The following is a 16,836-nucleotide window of genomic DNA, read 5'->3' as shown; positions in this document are numbered from 1 at the left end:
CACTGTTTAACGTTAGCTGTCAGCATTTTGACCATTGGGTTTAATCCAGCTACTAGCTAGCGGTAGGCTAACGTTACCGTCACGTGCAGCGATGCTTCCGTTTGGGCGCATCAGAGAGAAGCGCAGGCGTATCGGTGGCACCGAAATCCGCGTTGCTATTCGGTCCGGTAGATACCGGTCGTTAAGGCACCGGTGCCATATTAGCACCAGGTCTCGGTACCCAACCCTAACCTTCGTACAAACTAGTTTTAGAGCGAGTATAACCCGACATTAACAGAGCTCCAGCTCCAGGGCTCCGTGCGTGCGTCTGTCTCCAGCATTTCAGGCACTTAACACCTGGCCGACTCCTTTACTTATTTTTTGATTGGATATTATCCATTGGATAGATTTAAACTTTAGACTGTTACGTCTTGCTTTGATCGACTCAAAATAGTTGGCGCTTGATTCAATGGTTCGAAAAACGAATCGATTAATAGGTTTATCTTTGGAGCTCTACTTGTGACAAAGCATTTTGAAATCACTTTTTTTTTTAAAAATCTGAATGCTACTAGTAAAAAAAAGCTAAACATTACCTCTGTCCTTACCTCTGTCTTCCTGAGAGCCGTCGTTGTAGTTGACCTGCTTGCGGATGCGTTTGCCTTTGCCCAGGTTGCGGGCCAGATCCTCCTGCTGCTGCTCGTAGTGGTGACGCAGCAGCTTCTCCCAGTAGTCCGGATCCACGCTCTCCTCCTGCTTGATGATCTCCCGCTGCACCTCCTCCTCCTGAGCGACAGGAGAAAAGATGCAGAAACGTGGAAAGGGTTGGAGCAGGTAAAGGACCAGAGGGCACTTATTACAAGTATTGAATTTGTGTCATAACTTTCAAAATCGGACACGTGTTCATCAAATTTTACTAAATAAAAACATTGATCCAAAAGATTTTTAAATGAAGAAACATGAACAAAATATTTCTTAACGCGCCGTGAGTTATCTGAACTCGGTAAATTTTTAGTTTTTGAGATATGCTCATAAACTGCAGCTGAGTTTAAAGGTATTTTGATCATTTTATCTGCAATAATATGGTGTCGCGCGGTTTTGCACCGGACGTAGCGTCATAGCGCCATCACAAGCGTAATGACACAAAAACAATGAATGCCGTTAGCCGTTTTGGCTTTTATTTTAGGATCATGTAAACAACGATTTCCCGCAGCCATTACTGGGAACTACTCTGTGGCCACCGCTAGTTATCAGTATGTTTTAGACCGAACGTCACGTAACGTGCCATCACGAGTAGGATTAAGCATCGAGTACCGGTTCCATTTTGTAATCGATTCAAAACCAAATTTTCCAATAATAATAATGAAAGAAAAAAAAAAAAAACATTCCATTGGAATCGCTTGGAAAATTTGGTTTTGAATCCGATCATCGGTTCTAAATTTAACACGCGCCAAGTTTTGGTTTCCGTAGCGGCCGCCGTACTTCCAGACACTTGTTGTGTTGCAGCCATGGCGCTCTAAAGTGTGGCTTGATTTTACATTGAAAAGCCCGGTAAAACTGGACATTTTCCTCTTATATGTGAAATAAGCACGTGACCCGTTTCAACTCGACCCCTCAAAAGAATCGGAATCGATAACAGGAATCGAAAGGAAGAATCGGAACCATAATTGGGTAAAACCAAAACGACGCCCAACCCTAATCACGAGCGAACAACGTAATGACAGGAAAGACGGAAGCCTTAGCTTTCTGCTGCAAAAATAACGGACGCTCTAGCTTTTTTTTTATTTTAGATTGATTTAAACAAGATCATGTAAACAACAAAAACAACCTTCTCTATAGGGGGTATCTAAGCAATGTCAGATTTACGCTCTAGAAATAAATAACACAGGATGCCTAAACACATCTTCAATGCACAGGCGCTCACCTCCTCCTCCTCGTCTTTGACCACATACTGAGCCACCTTGAAGGAGCTCAGGTACTCGTTCATGCTCTGCAGCTCCGGTTCGTCTGTGTCCCTCTGGTTCCTGTCCAGCAGAACGTCGATGGCCTTGTCGTCGTAGTGAATGACGCTGCTGTCCTCCTCCTTGCTCTTGTTCTCGCCTGAACACACAAACATCAGGTTAAAATGGGTCTCACTTCTCACCGGCTTCACGCAGCCAAATGAAATGTTGTGTCCCCTCCGTCCCCCCCCCCCCCTGGATATCTGCCACTGGAGTCAGCGCTCACGTTCAAACTCGTCCTTGAAGAGCTGCTCCGTTCCGAACTTCAGGATGTCGTCCAGCTCCTGTTTGGACATGGAGCCAGTCTTGGATCCGAGACCGGGTCGGACCACCAGGTGAGTGAGCATCATCTTTTTCTTGGCAACCTGGATAGAACACAGAAGGAAAGAGGGGAGGGAGAACACAAGAGAGAGCAATTTGTTAACATGCCAGGTAAAAAAAAAGAAAAAAAAAAAAAAAAAAAAGAAGTGTCAAATATTTATAATATTTATTATTATTGCTCTTTAAAATAGCTATAAAACTTTTACATGTAGCTAGGGGCAGATGTTTCCAGGGTTTTGTCCTAGAGTTGCAGTAGAAACCAATAAAAACCACGACTTCAGAGCCAAACTTATTCAGTGTTGTCCGTGCCAATATAAGGTTTAGGCACAGGACCAGAAAGACCAATGAATGTAACTAAAAGACTTTCCTCACATCTAATGATTGTAGTTGGCCTTGTTATGTTAAATGTTATTTATTTATTATCTGATCACTTTTTAGAACAGAAATGGTGAGAATAACGGTCCAAAATGTGGAAAAAAAAGACTTAAAAACTACCACAAAAAGGGACACAAACTGACTACAAAGAGATGGCAAATGACCACAGATACCCAAAACAACCTCAAAGAAAACAAAAATGACCAAAAAGAGACAAAATCCCAAACGGAGACAAAATGTATTGGGAAATTGCATTTTTTTTTAAATAGAAAAACGTCACTTTTTTTTGGAGGAATGAAGCTTAAACCCCCTGCCAAATACACACACTTAAAGTGCTCATATTATGCTCATTATCAAGTTCATAATAGTATTCAGAGGTTGTACCAGAATAGGTTTGTGGTTTAATTTTCAGAAACACCATATTTTTGTTGTACTGCACATTGCTGCAGCTCCTCTTTTCACCCTGTGTGTTGAGCTCTCTGTTTTAGCTACAGAGTGAGACATCTCACTTCTGTTCAATCTTTGTTGGGAGTCACACATGCGCAGTAAGTACTGCTAGCTTGTCAGTTGCAGAGTATGAGGGCGTGCCACGCTAGCAGCTAGGTGAGCATTATAACGTGTGTTACAAAGTGACCACGTTTGTCTCTGAAGTAAAGGCTGGACTACAATAGAGCTGTTTGTGAACAGAGTTTTCTGTTGGAGATGGTAAGTCCCTTTGGGGTGGACTTTGGGCTTTTTCACTTTGTAAACCTATAACATGCACAAAAACAATATATAACACAATAAAGGAAAGGGGAAAAGCCAAAAAGCATAATATGAGTACTTCAAGTCTTCCACGAAGCCAGGGAAAACACTGTTATTGTTCCTTTTTCATAACACTTGCACAAAACAGTAGCCAGATCTAAGCATCTGTTCCGCAACACTTGCGTGACAGAAGAAAGGGTTTATTTTTGGGGGTTTTCTGTGTGTTGCACCTGTCCCGTTTACCTGAGTAATCCTCTCCTCCACAGAGGCCTTGGTGACGAAGCGGTAGATCATCACCTTCTTGTTCTGGCCGATACGATGAGCTCTGCTGAAGGCCTGGACACAGACGAGGAGCAGTTAGGAACAGTCAAAACAAGATCTTTACAACAAACTATAAATAAGAAAGGTGTCTCTGGAACTTTTCAATGACTTTCCGAGGGAAATAAAACCAACTTCCCTCTTAAAATATAAATATATATATATATATATATATATATATATATATATATATATATATATATATATATATATATATATATATATATATATATATATATATATATATATATGACAGAAAAATGTACAAATTCAGCAAAGATGTTTTCTAGATTTCCCCAAAAGATCAAGACGATAAAACTCTGGAGCTCATATACAACTTCTGCTCTAAAGCTTCACTTTCTTATCAATAACAACTGGTAGAATGAGGCGGTGTGGCAGTAGTCCTGCTGTACCTGGATGTCGTTGTGGGGGTTCCAGTCAGAGTCGTAGATGACGACGGTGTCGGCGGTGGCCAGGTTGATACCCAGACCTCCGGCCCTCGTCGACAGCAGGAAGGCAAACTGCGGCGCGCCAGGGGCTAAGGGAAAGAATCAAGAGACGTTTACAGAAATCCTACAAGTACGTTTTACGTACAGCTTCCATATTAGTGAACTGGAACTTTGACAACAGATTAAAAAGGGGGGGATTAAAACCATTCAAGTTTGCGAAGTTAAGGAGTACAAGTTTTAAAAGAGTCAAGAGATGAAAGACGAAGTAAGATTCAGGGATTTTTGTGCCCTCAGTCTCACCGTTGAAGCGATCAATAGCTTCCTGTCTCATCCCTCCGGTGATCCCTCCATCGATCCTCTCGTACTTGTAGCCCTCGTTCTCCAGGAAGTCCTCGAGCAAGTCCAACATCTTGGTCATCTGCGGCAAAACACAGAGGAGACACGTTGGCTAGGGAAACGCTGATGACATTTCTCACATTTTCACTTCAATCCGTCTCGTTTTCAGTGCCAATAATAAAAGCCACTTGTAAGTTGCAGGCAGAGTCTGCAACATAAAGACGTATTTCTACCACTTATGTTAAATTTTGGATTAGTATTTTTTTTTTTTTACTTTGAGCTGATACTTTACAGCGAAAGAAAATATTCATCTGACCGAGACCGATCACTTCAAAAGAGAAAAGACAGGATAGGACAAAAAGGAATCAGATTTTTAAATTGGTGTAAAAAAAAAAAAAAAAAAGGGAAAAAGAAAGATTAAGAGAAAGAATTTACGAGCATGAGCGCAGGTTTTATAAGTCAGTGCTGGGAGGTTGGAAAAAGGTCTGGTCTCTTACCTGAGAGAAGATGAGCACTCGGTGTCCTCCGTCCTTTAGCTTCCTCATCATCTTCTGCAGTAAGAGCAGTTTGCCGGCAGCCTTTGTGAGAGCGTTGCCATCGTACATCCCGTTGGGCATCTTTGGAGCTTCCTGTTTAGAGTGACCAATCAAACATTTAGGTCTTGTAAACTCTGAAATGACTAAAGAGGACGTTTGGCTTTAAAAAAAAAAAAAGGAAAGCTTTCTATGAGGACTGCAACTAAAGGCTGTTTTATGCTTCTGCGGCGAATCGACAGCGTACCCCCGCAGACCCCTCTGCGTCGACGCCAACCCCTCTCTGAGCCCTCCGCCGTAGCTCGACGCGCACCTCCAAAAATGTGTAACTTTACGCCGAGGCGACGCAGACCGCAAGGACAGTGATTGGTCAACTCGCCCTGTGTGTTGATAGTCGGTGTTTCAAGCAGCCTACTGTGGGGAGTAGCAACATGCTAGTTCACTGACATAAGCTTTGCAAATAAACTCAGACATATTTTGGTTACAGTGACGGGGTTATCCGTTTGTAAAGTGTCTGTATGTCAGTAACGTTTTGAGATTAGCAATTTGCCAGCAAGCAGTATTTTGTGGGCAGTTGTGCTAAAGTTTGCTTGCTAACATAACATAAACTTGCTGGCAGACGCCTCGCAAGTAACCTCAGACTTATCACCCCCTAGCGTTATGGCGGCGAAATGCACCGCGATGCAAAGAAACCCCGACGCAGAACTCTGAAAGGCTCATGACGCCGTAGGAGCGACGGCGTGGAGTTGACGCAGAAGCATTAAACAGCCTTAACGATTATTTTCTCGGTTAATAGATTAGTTGTTTGGTCTATAAAATGCCAGAAAGTGGTGAAAAATGTGGATCAGTGTTTCCCAGACCCCAAAAGGACGTCCGAAAGGGTCATGTTTTGTCCCTAACTCAAAGATATTCAGTTTACTGTCACAGAGGAGTGAAGAAGCTAGAAAATATTCACATTTAATAAGCTGGAATCACAGAATTTTTGTACTTTTTCATAAAAAAAAAAATAGTTGGCAATCAATTTAATAGTTGACAACTAATAGTCATCTTTGCAGCTCTACTTTCTATTAAAATGACAATCTACATCAATTAAACAAACAAATCTGACATATGGAGTCTTGATTTCATGAGTTCAAACTGAACACATCCTTTGGATTAATTGTAGAGAAGAAATAATATTTGGGGTCGTACAATAGCAGCCGCGGGGAAGAGGTAGGGGTGGTTGCAGCATTTCTTGAGGTCCATGACGACGTTGAGCAGAGAAACCTGGTTTCCTCCTCCTTTGGTGTTCAGAGCCTCAAAGTTTTTCGTCAGGATGAACTTGTAGTACTTCCTGCAAACAGACGATGCACACGTTTTACCCTTTTTCTTTTAAGAAAAAAAAAAAAAAACGTACTTCTCCATTTGTTCATCACTCGGATCTTTTTGAAACCGACAAAAAGAAAGCTGGACTCACTTCTGCATGGGGCTGAGCTCCACTCTGACGATGAGCTCTGTCTTGGAGGGCATGTGTTTGAAGACGTCGGCCTTCAGCCTCCTGAGCATGTGCGGACCCAGCATGTCGTGCAGCTTCTTGATCTGGTCTTCCTTGGCGATGTCGGCAAACTCCTCCAGGAAGACCTCCAGTTTACTGCAAACACAGAGGCAGACACAGACAGGTGAGGCTTTCCTTTTAGCACGACTGTACGGTCATAACTACAGACGCCAGCCGCTGTGAATGTTTTTTTTTTTGTTTTTTTTGCTAAACCTTTAACAACTAACATTTTCTTACAACCCTCAAAGTTTCTTTGAGTCAGTGCTTGTTGATTGGGAGAACAACAAAACATACAAATCTGAGAGGTTGCAAGAAGCTAAACAGTAGGGGTGCACGATTCAGAAAATGTCACGATTCGATATCCATTTTTAGGCTCAAGATTCGATTCAAAAATCGATTTTCGATTCAAAAAACGATTTACGTATGTAAATGTAGTTCATTTCCCCACGTGATTACAGTAGACATACAATTCAATACAATTTTTTTTTTAATTTTTTATTAAAAATATGAATCGATTTTTGGAATTCTATGAATGGATTTTCAATCGGTAGAGCTTGAATAGCGATTCAAATGTGAATCGATTTTTTTTTGCACACCCGTACTAAACAGGATAGAAAAGCAGAAAAAACAAAAGAAAAAAAAAAAAAACGCTTTTCTGCGGCACAAAATTAATTGTATTTTTTAATTACTGGATATTTTTAACCCTTTAGACACATATGCAAAGCCACATGGAAGTATGGAGGTAAGTACAGCGAAGTCTGCAAGTTCATTTATTGTCATTTAGAGACTTCAGCGTCTAAAAAAACAGCGGGTATTGGTCTCTCTAAACAAAAACTCCACTACTGACCCATTCATCAGGAACTTAGAAAGCCTCCGTGCTGCGGTGAGGGCTCTAGAAAATGTTCTCCTATAATAAAAAAAGGAATAGGTTATACGACAGAGTCCGCAGCCTACCTGAACCTCTCAGGTGTGAGGAAGTTGAGCAGGTGGAAAAGCTCCTCCAGGTTGTTCTGCAGAGGAGTTCCAGTCAGCAGCAGTTTGTGCTGCAGAGGGTAGTTGTTCAACACCCGGAAAAACTACAGCAGGGAAGAAAAAAAAGAACATGTTTACAACCGTTTCAGCTTCAGTCAAACGTCAGTAACAGCCGCCTGCACACGTCTTCTCAATTCAGACGCGTTTTATTCCAGCCAAAAAACTTCTGTTTTTGACGTGCACATGAAAAATTGAGAACCTTGAGTTCAAATTAAGCATTTCCCAACCTTTCGAGACTTTGTGAAACCATTGTACATGAAGACGAGGCATGTAGAGATTACTTGGAAAAAGGAAAATTGTCACATCCGCAAATGAAGACAATTTTTCATTCAGGTTTAATCCACTGACACATAAGAAATTAAAAAGGTCAAAATAAGCGAAAGTTGGGCGTCTTTGGAGCATGCTGTTTGGACCAATCAAACATTTAGGTTTTGTAAAGTCTGAAATGACTGCGAGAAAGTCTCTAAAAAAGGAATGCTGTCTACAACAACAATCTACCTCAATTAAATCAAACAATTCTGACGCATTAAGTCAAAAAGTTCAAAGTGAACGCATCCTTTCAATTTATCCTTTCAAAATCACAAGAAATAACGGCAGAAAAACTCATCATCAAACTTTTTCATTCATTCATTTATTCATTCTGAATCCACCATATATCCAGGGTGGATATGAATTTGACTATTTATGTAATTTATGTTTTGATTAATGGGTAATCATACTGCCTGTTTGTTGTTGGGGGATTAATTACATCACCTGAACTCTTTATTCTCTCTTCTCTCTCTCGACTGTTAAATGAAAGATTAACCCTAGACCAGAGATCTTCAACAGGGGGTCCGCAACCCCTAAGGGGGTCCTCAAAATCACTGCACGGGGGCTGCCAGATTTTTGTTTTGAAAGTAAAAAAAAAAAAAAAAAAAAAAAAATTAAATATGTTAATCTTATGGATTCACTGTGCCTTCAACATGTACGTTTAACATTACAACATGATGATATCTGAATATGTAAATAGTAGCTTAGTATTGTAGGGCACCTTAAAAAAAGCTATGTGTAAAGGCTTCAGGTCGCCCAATGTTACTGTAGGCCCAGGTCATTATGCAACTCAATTGTATACAGTATATGAAGTACCTGTGGTCCCTGCTCGTCTCTCTTTAAGGTTTGGGGTCCTTGGCCTTAAAAAAACTTGGAAGACCCCTGCACTAGACTTTAATTAACTGACTGTGTGTGTGTGTGTGTGTGTGTGTGTGTGTGTGTGTGTCTCTACATGTGCCCGTACCTTGGACTGGTTGTTTTTCAGCCTGTGGGCTTCGTCCACCACCAGGCAGGCCCAGTCTATGGAGCCGAGGATCGCCATGTCGATGGTGATCAGCTCGTAGGAGGTCAGCAGGACGTGGAACTTGACCGACGAGTCTTTCTGTTTGGGAGGAAATCAAAAGACGCGAGGGACGTTTAAAAACGTATCCATGTCTATTAAATGCATTCGCTTTAGGAGTTCTCTTTTCCTGGGAGTCTTCGCTCACCTTCATCCTGGAGGCTTTCTTCCCTCCACGGATGGCGTTGTCCTCGAAGGAGAACTCGTTCTCTCGGATGACGGCTCGGCTGTCTTTGTCTCCGACGTACGTCACCACGTACATGTCGGGGGCCCACATCTCAAACTCTCTCTCCCAGTTGATGATGGTGGAGAGCGGAGCGCTGACCAGGAACGGCCCCTTAGAGTGGCCCTGGAGGTGGAGATAGGAAGTCAGATCATTGTGATCATTACTAAATCAGACACTTTATCCAAAATACAACTCTATCATTTTCAGAAATAAGGAAATTTGTTTTTACACGAGACTGAAAAGAAACATCCTGATACTCTATCATACATTTAATTAATTTGTAACATTGCCCCTACTTCTGAACTTGACTGCATTAAAACACGTATATAAAACATGTGGTACAGAGACAAGTCATTTCAGTGTGAAAGCATCAAAATAAATCATCAAATTAAGTTTAAAAACACTGCAGGCTCTCCTGCTGCTCTGGCAGGAAGTGTATTCTGGCCTCCCGCCTTTAGGTGGCAGCAGCCACACATGATCAGCATCTGTGAATGTTTACGGTTTGAGATTGAACTTAATGTCGTCAGATTTCACCTGACTTATACAAAATGGCTGGATGGCTCCTGGCCAATAGGACGACAGCTATCTATAGACAGCTACACACCGGCAGGCTCAGCCATTACTGCGGAGCCAAAATGGCATTAAAAAACAAAAAAAAGGTAAAATTAATTATTTTAAAAAGGAAACTATGAAATGGATTTGATTAAGATCATAAAGAGGACAAACTAAACCGTCAAAACTCACTTGAACATTATGGGATGAGTTCATGTTTTCACACAAAACGAGTGCATACGGTTTCAGTGTGTGTGTGTGTGTGTGGCCCCTGAGCGAGCGTAACACACAACTTTACAACGTAACCCAGTATCTCACAGCCACCCACCTCTTTATAGAGCGAGTACAGGAAGACGGCCGTCTGAACCGTCTTTCCCAAACCCATCTCGTCGGCCAGGATGGTGTCGGTGCCCTGAGCCCAGGAGAACCGGAGCCAGTTGAGACCCTCCAGCTGGTAGGGGTGCAGCGTCCCCCCCGTGCTGTCCAGGTACTCGGGCTGACGGTCGAACTTTATAGTCGGCTGGGAACGGAAGAGAAAGAGACGGGGACAGATTGTGAGCGCAGAAGGAAACTGGGAGTCACATGCGAGGTGTGTACAGCTTATTAAGAGTAAAATTCAAGCACTGTCAAGGCACCTAAAGCAAAGAATCCCAACGCCGTTGTCATCACATCTAAATTGTCACTATGAACGCAAAATGCGAAAGGTCAGAGGACATTCTGAGAGCAGGTGTTCGCCCTCATGACGCTACTGCATCCGGTTACAAGCCAGCATGCTTTTTATGGCTATTCTGACCCACAATTGCAGGGAGAGCACAGACGGATGACAGCTCACTGACTACAGACTGTGACAGATATGTAAGCAAGAGGGTCAAAGTCCAAGGCGCAATGTTATGAAGAAGAAGTATGTCCCAATTTGGAATAGGGCTGCACAACTAATCACAATGTTATCGAAAACGTAATATGGACTAGTGCAATATCCAAATCGCAGGGGGGGGGGGCAATATTTGTTAAAGGCAAACAATGTGTCAAGCCATTCTGAATGAAGTATCGTGGTGCTGCAGAGACGTCCCGGCCTACAAATCGCATCCTAAAGAAATAATCTTTGTTTGGTACAGATCCTCGCAAAGATCTTTTCAATGAAAATGAGAACAAAAATGATACAAAGTGATCATTCCCTCCAATTTCGTGAATCGTATTGCAAACGCAACATCTGTTAAAATAATCGCAATGAGATATTTTCCTCGCATCGTGCAGCCCTACTTTGGCACTCGGCAACAGTTCTCGGTTGAATTGTTTTGGTAAACGGTTGCTCCTGTGCGAGTCTAAAAAAAAGGGAGCTCAAAATAAATGAATAAAAACTTTGGACTCACATCGACCACGGGGTTCTCAGGAGGTCTGTCGGGCCGCTTCACTCTTCCTTTCACCTTGATCTTCTTCCCAGGTTTCCCCTCGTCTCCCATCATCAGCTCTCTGAAACAAACGCGCGCCGTGAGTAGAGCTCAGCAGAGTAGAGTGCATCGCTGGATCACACTGCAGTTTAAAAGCTGCTGTTCAGCGTCTGTATCTCACCTGTGGTTCCAGTACTGCACCTTGTAGGTGTCAAACTCCGGTACGTCCATGTCGTCGGCCTCCCAGGTGGCCTGGTCGTACGCCAGCTCTCGCCACTTGATCAGGTAGTGGACGTTATTCTTCCTGTCCACGCTGGAAAACACACAGCAAAAAAAGGGGGAGGAAAATTTCAATTTAATCTAACTTGTTTTCATGTTTGGCAGATGATTCATGACAAATTGTTGTTTGCGATCGCCGGTGCACACGCTAAGGAAGGGCGCTGCCCGAAACGTCCGTCGTTTGGCATTAAAAAGTAGGGCTGCAAAATATATATATATTTTTTTTTTTTTTAAATTGCGATTAACTGGCGCAATAAACACATCGCGAAAGACTGCGACATATCGCGAAAAGACATTTTTTTGTGTTAGTTCTGAATCTGTAGCAAACTGCACTTTAAAATGTACCCGTCATTCTTTTTTTAGTGGGGCCTTTTATATTCAATTTAATGTTCAATAAAAGAATGTTGGAAATTATTTATTTTCATTAATTTTACATCCAACGAACAATTTGTTTTATTTTAGCAAAATACTGACAGCAGCAGAAATGCAGAACTGAGTACTCTTTGATCTCATCTCCATTATCTCCAGTACTCCATCTCAAGTATTATCGTTATGGCGATATTCAACGTTATTGCATGTTGCATATTTTCCTCATCCCGTGCAGCCCTTATAAAAAGCAATACATTGGAGTGCTGTCCTAGTACCTTAATCTAAGAGGATTCATGACAACAATATCTCGAATATTGCACAACGAAGTAGACATTCTCATGTACTTGAAAGAGTTTTGGATAAAAGCCCAAATTACTTATGCTATACTTAATAAATGTACCAATCGTTTGGTATCTTAGTAACTCAGAACAGTTAGAAGATCTTTTCTTCTCCCTACGAGTAAAGTTGTAGCATCAAAGCTCATCTCTTAAACGTGTGTGTGTGTGTGTGTGTGTGTGTGTGTTTGTTTAAGTGTGCGTGCTGACCTGTGGTTGATGATGCGGTGCATCATTAGCCACTCCATCTTGATTCCAAAGCGGAGGTATTTCTCCTCCAGCTCCGCATACATGGGGTTCTTGTTCTTCCTCTTGACGCTCTTGTCCTCCTCTCCTTCGCCAAAGTCGATGGGCGGCGGATCATCCATGTCGTTCTTCCTCTGGTAGTTTCTGAACATCACCTGACAATGAAGCTCGAGCTAAAGGGGGGGGAGGACGACTGTTAGAACAGGCATACCAAACTGGGTCAAATACCGTGTTTGTTTACGCGCGTGTTCCACACACCTGGAGCTCTGTGACCCAGGAGCAATGCCAGTACGACATGTTGGACCACTTGGCGAAGAACTCCCTCATCGGCCGCCCTGCCAGCGGGGCGGGATCAGGGGAATCGGCCGGAAGGTCTGGAGGGCGGGGGACGGGTGTGGGTGGAGGAGCGTCGCCCCACCGCCACGTCAGGATCTTTTGGACTTTCCCTTTCATGGATGGACACTGCAGGAAAAAAAAATAAAAAATAGAAGAGAAAAATAATTATTACAGTGTTTACCCTTTTCTTTCAAAACCCCCAAAAATTGGCACCGTGCTCACTACACTCTGGCATGACTTTAGTGACATTGTGACTGGATTTCCCTCCCCACTAGATCCACAAATCTGCTTGTTAGGGAACTTTACAACCACTAGTTGCACAGTTAAGAAGCTTCCAAAAAGTAGTTTCTTACAATAGCCCCGTGCATTGGCAGGAGGTGCATAGCCATCACGTGGAAGTCGGATTCCCATCTCTCTATTGCGAGATGGCGTCTTACAAGTGTATTCCACAAAAGGTTTATATATACTCTTAGAAATGATTATAACATTTCTCGAGATTTGGCAGCCTGTATGGATACCTTGCCAACTGATTTAGCAGACCTAATTTGAATTGATACGCCACTGGTCGTCAGGACAAGCTATATTGTCTCTTTACTTTTTTTTTTTTTATAAAACCACCCATTCCTTCGGAGTAGGGTCTTCCTTAGTTTGTAAGTGGGTGGGTCAGGGAAGGGATTTGGAGTTGTGTCTTTGTGAGTTTATGTACGTAACTATTTTCCAAAACGCATTTTTTTTTTTTTTTTTACTTTTGTGATTTATTTTCCAAAATGACTGATATTGGGGACCTTTACCTGTGTGCAAAATATGACTGTCATCAGATTTTCAGAAGAAAATATATATATAATTATATATAATTTGACATCGAACCGATACCGATGTGTTAAAAAAATGACCATATCGGCCGATATTATATCGGCGGCCGATATATCGTGCACCACTAGTTGCCCTTAAGACATTTTTTTTTTTTTTTTTAAATCTTCCTTGGATACCTATGACCTGGACGACTGAGAACCTTCACAGATTTTTTTATCTCAAAACTTCGTAATATTCCAGGAATTTTCATGACTATACCACTTCATAACGTCAAAAAATATTTAGCTGCTGTGGTAAAAGATGCAAGAGGAATGCAATTCAATCTGCTTCACGCGTCCCTGGTTACACTTCATGTACCTCTGCTATGGTTTCTTCAGTTGTGGAATGAAACCATGATTGTTAAAAACCACTAATCAGGCCACGCTGACCCAAACAAGCACAGAAATAACTCCTGGATCCATTTAACGCAGCACCGGGGCAGAAAGAGCACAAATATCAACAGGATCAATGACATTTTTTTCTCCCAGCAAGTCAGCTGTCAGGACTCCGACAGGTCGAAACGTCACATCTATCACCACCCCTTTGATCCCGAGGGTCTGCTGGCGACTCACCGTGCAGCGGGGGCAGATCCACTCTCCGTTAGGGATCTCTGGGAGCGGCGGGTTGAGGCAGTGGATGTGGTACGATGAGGGGCACGAGTCGCAGCAGAGCAGCTCTCCTCCGTCTTTACACACTCGGCAGAACTCCATGTGGTGGTCGTCCTCCTCCATCTCTCCGGTCTCGCCGAGGTCCTCCTCGCCTTCCGACACCTCCTCCCTGGCCTCCCACTGGATGCCCTCCTTCTCCTGGAATGAAAGAAAAAGCTCGTAAAAAACAAAAGCTCCTGTTCTGTTTAACTGCGGCAAAAAAATCCTTGTTTTCTGTCTTTAAGACGTTTAATTATCATTATGTTGAGGCCATTTCAGACGCTCAGACCTGCCCAAACCGTCTGCTGAATCCTTCTACTCCTGCAACTTTAGTCTCATTTTTCCAGCTAATACTTGGATTGAGTTTGTTGTAGTTCCGGGACTTGGGGAGAAACTATGACCCTGTTTTTCCACTTGGTTTTAAAGTGTGTCTCAAAATCCCATCAGATCACAAGTGGACAGCGCTAAATAGTAAGTGTAAACAGCCACCAAGACGCATCGTGACTCGAACCCTTTGCCGGGATAGAGTGGGACGCATTTGACCCCACATCTTTTGTTGTATAAACTCGGCTGTGTGCTGACAGGGAAAACAAGTCATCGATGCGGGAACGTGGTGGTTGTTTTTATGACAGCGCGCCAGCGACCCATAACCTGCCCGTTCTTATAACTCGCATTGTTTTGCCTGATGTGAAGAGATGGGTCGGATTCTGCCGATAGAGATTTCTCCAGCTGTACCGACACAGACGCCAACATATATGTCTCGGCTGTCCACTCGCGTTGGTGTCACCGAAACGCATTTTCAAACCAAGTGGAAACAGGGTCTTTGTGTGTTTGGAACCTACTGAACGTTAGATGCGCAAAAAGTGGATTACACTGCAGTCGATTGCCTTGACTTGCAAATGTTTAACACTCAAAAAGATCATTTGTAGGTATTCCTTCCTTACTGGTTTTAAAGAATGCATTACAGTAAAGCGATGTACTTTTCTAAACTTACCAGACTGTTCTAGCTGTTCTGTTATTTGCCTTTTCCCCACTTAGACATTATGTCCACATCACCGATGATTATTTATCTAAAATCTAAGTGTGAAGATACTTTGTCAAAGCACCAATTGTCAACCCTAGAATACTGCTGCAATATCGATATTGAGGTATTTGGTGAAGAATATCGTTGTATCTGATTTTCTCCCTATCGCCCAGCCCTGAGAGTACATGCGTGTTGCTTACACAGTGTGGGCAGCTCCAGGTGCCCTCGGGGGCTTTCTCCATGTCGGGGTCCAGGCAGACCATGTGGTACGCTCTGGGACAGGTGTCGCACAGGATGATCTCTCCCCCCTGCTGGCAAACCTCACAGTAGTCCTGGTGGTCGGTCTCGTAGCCGTCGCCCTCCTCGGCTTCTGATTTAGAGAGAAAACAACATTTTTTTTTTTTTTTTTTTTTTTTTAATTACCAAAAACCCCTCCAAACATCTCACATTTAACCCGAGACACGGGGTGTGATATGTGCGGCGGATCCAGGCTCAGCATTTGTGACATTTTGCTGTGTGGTGTTGATGTTGTTTGTGAGAGGAAAACCCACTCGTTGAGTCATTCCCCCCCCCCACTTCAACAACACCTTTCGTCATCGACGCCGACAGACTGAAATCGAAGCGGTGAAAATATAAACATCCATTTTGGCGGGTAAAATCCATCTTTATTGCTCGTTCCTCAATATTTGGTTAAAGTGTTTTAAAGCAGGGTGAAATAAAGCTAAAACTCAACAATAAACAAGTTTCACGTTTTGTCAGAGAAGTTGTAGTATTTCTTAAATGATGTATTTTCCAAAAATACGCACAAAGTACGTTGCGTTTCCTTCCAAAATGTCAGATTTCAAGGGTTATGTGTTAACCTGATGTTCACCTTAGGTCCTCAACAAACGCCACAACTGCCGTTGAAATGATTTCCACAGCTAAGAATCTCAGTTCATCTGTGACGTGGTCTGAGCGGCTACAGAGGATGTGCAAGTAGGCGACAACCCAGACCAAGATGTCGGCTTTCTAAATATACTCATAATTCAGCTGACTCACAGTGACTCATGCGTGCGTGTGTGTGTGTGTGTGTGTGTGTGTGTGTGTGTGTGTGTGTGTGTGTGTGTGTGTGTGTGTGTGTGTGTGTGTGTGTGTGTGTGTGTGTGTGTGTGCGCACACATACACCTCCTCCTGTTGTTGTTGTGCATTCCACAGACTTTTAATGCTTTACCCTGCACGCAGTAATTACCGCTGGCCACTGTGTGTTTAATCCGCTAACGGTAGGCTCTATCTGCAGCCGTTCACACCTCAACAGGTAGAGCTCGGACCCACCACACAGAGCACATGTGTCAAACTCAAGGCCCGAGGGCCAAATTCGGCCCCTTGCAGATTTTGATCCGGCCCGCATTTCAATACAGGTTCACAATACATTTTGACCCGTTTTTGGCACTTTTTTCAATGTTTTGCCCCTTTTCCGACGTGTGTGGCGCTTTTTTCTATGATGACTAAGCAAGTTTTTTTCCGACTTTTTGGGGGCTTTATGTGGCCCCAAACTCTAAGTGAGAAAGCTATGTGAGACATGCAATAATACAGTCAAAAATATTTCACTTTTTCTC

General features: G+C 42.9%; 1 protein-coding gene across 5 annotated transcripts in view; it reads right to left on the bottom strand.

The window, feature by feature from the left end:
• chd4a (chromodomain helicase DNA binding protein 4a) overlaps positions 1-16,836 on the bottom strand; it is a 40,530-nt gene that overhangs the window by 11,502 nt on the left and 12,192 nt on the right. For 3 of the 5 annotated variants that reach the window (XM_031294770.2, XM_031294773.2, XM_031294774.2), the window contains 19 exons: positions 15,442-15,611; positions 14,143-14,376; positions 12,641-12,844; positions 12,347-12,555; positions 11,335-11,466; positions 11,136-11,235; positions 10,094-10,285; positions 9,136-9,336; positions 8,892-9,029; positions 7,541-7,662; positions 6,509-6,682; positions 6,244-6,385; positions 5,017-5,148; positions 4,484-4,601; positions 4,148-4,272; positions 3,660-3,752; positions 2,203-2,341; positions 1,901-2,076; positions 573-762 (listed from right to left, as the gene is read on the bottom strand). In XM_031294770.2, the coding sequence (XP_031150630.1) occupies positions 573-762; positions 1,901-2,076; positions 2,203-2,341; positions 3,660-3,752; positions 4,148-4,272; positions 4,484-4,601; positions 5,017-5,148; positions 6,244-6,385; positions 6,509-6,682; positions 7,541-7,662; positions 8,892-9,029; positions 9,136-9,336; positions 10,094-10,285; positions 11,136-11,235; positions 11,335-11,466; positions 12,347-12,555; positions 12,641-12,844; positions 14,143-14,376; positions 15,442-15,611 (2,991 nt within the window). The remainder of the gene's footprint in view (positions 1-572; positions 763-1,900; positions 2,077-2,202; positions 2,342-3,659; positions 3,753-4,147; positions 4,273-4,483; positions 4,602-5,016; positions 5,149-6,243; positions 6,386-6,508; positions 6,683-7,540; positions 7,663-8,891; positions 9,030-9,135; positions 9,337-10,093; positions 10,286-11,135; positions 11,236-11,334; positions 11,467-12,346; positions 12,556-12,640; positions 12,845-14,142; positions 14,377-15,441; positions 15,612-16,836) is intronic. The other 2 variants (XM_031294776.2, XM_031294775.2) reach the window with 1 other exon arrangement.

This window comes from Sander lucioperca, chromosome 16, assembly GCF_008315115.2.
Source record: "Sander lucioperca isolate FBNREF2018 chromosome 16, SLUC_FBN_1.2, whole genome shotgun sequence".
In the NCBI taxonomy this organism is placed as follows: domain Eukaryota; kingdom Metazoa; phylum Chordata; class Actinopteri; order Perciformes; family Percidae; genus Sander; species Sander lucioperca.
This window is presented reverse-complemented; position numbering and strand designations above follow the sequence as displayed.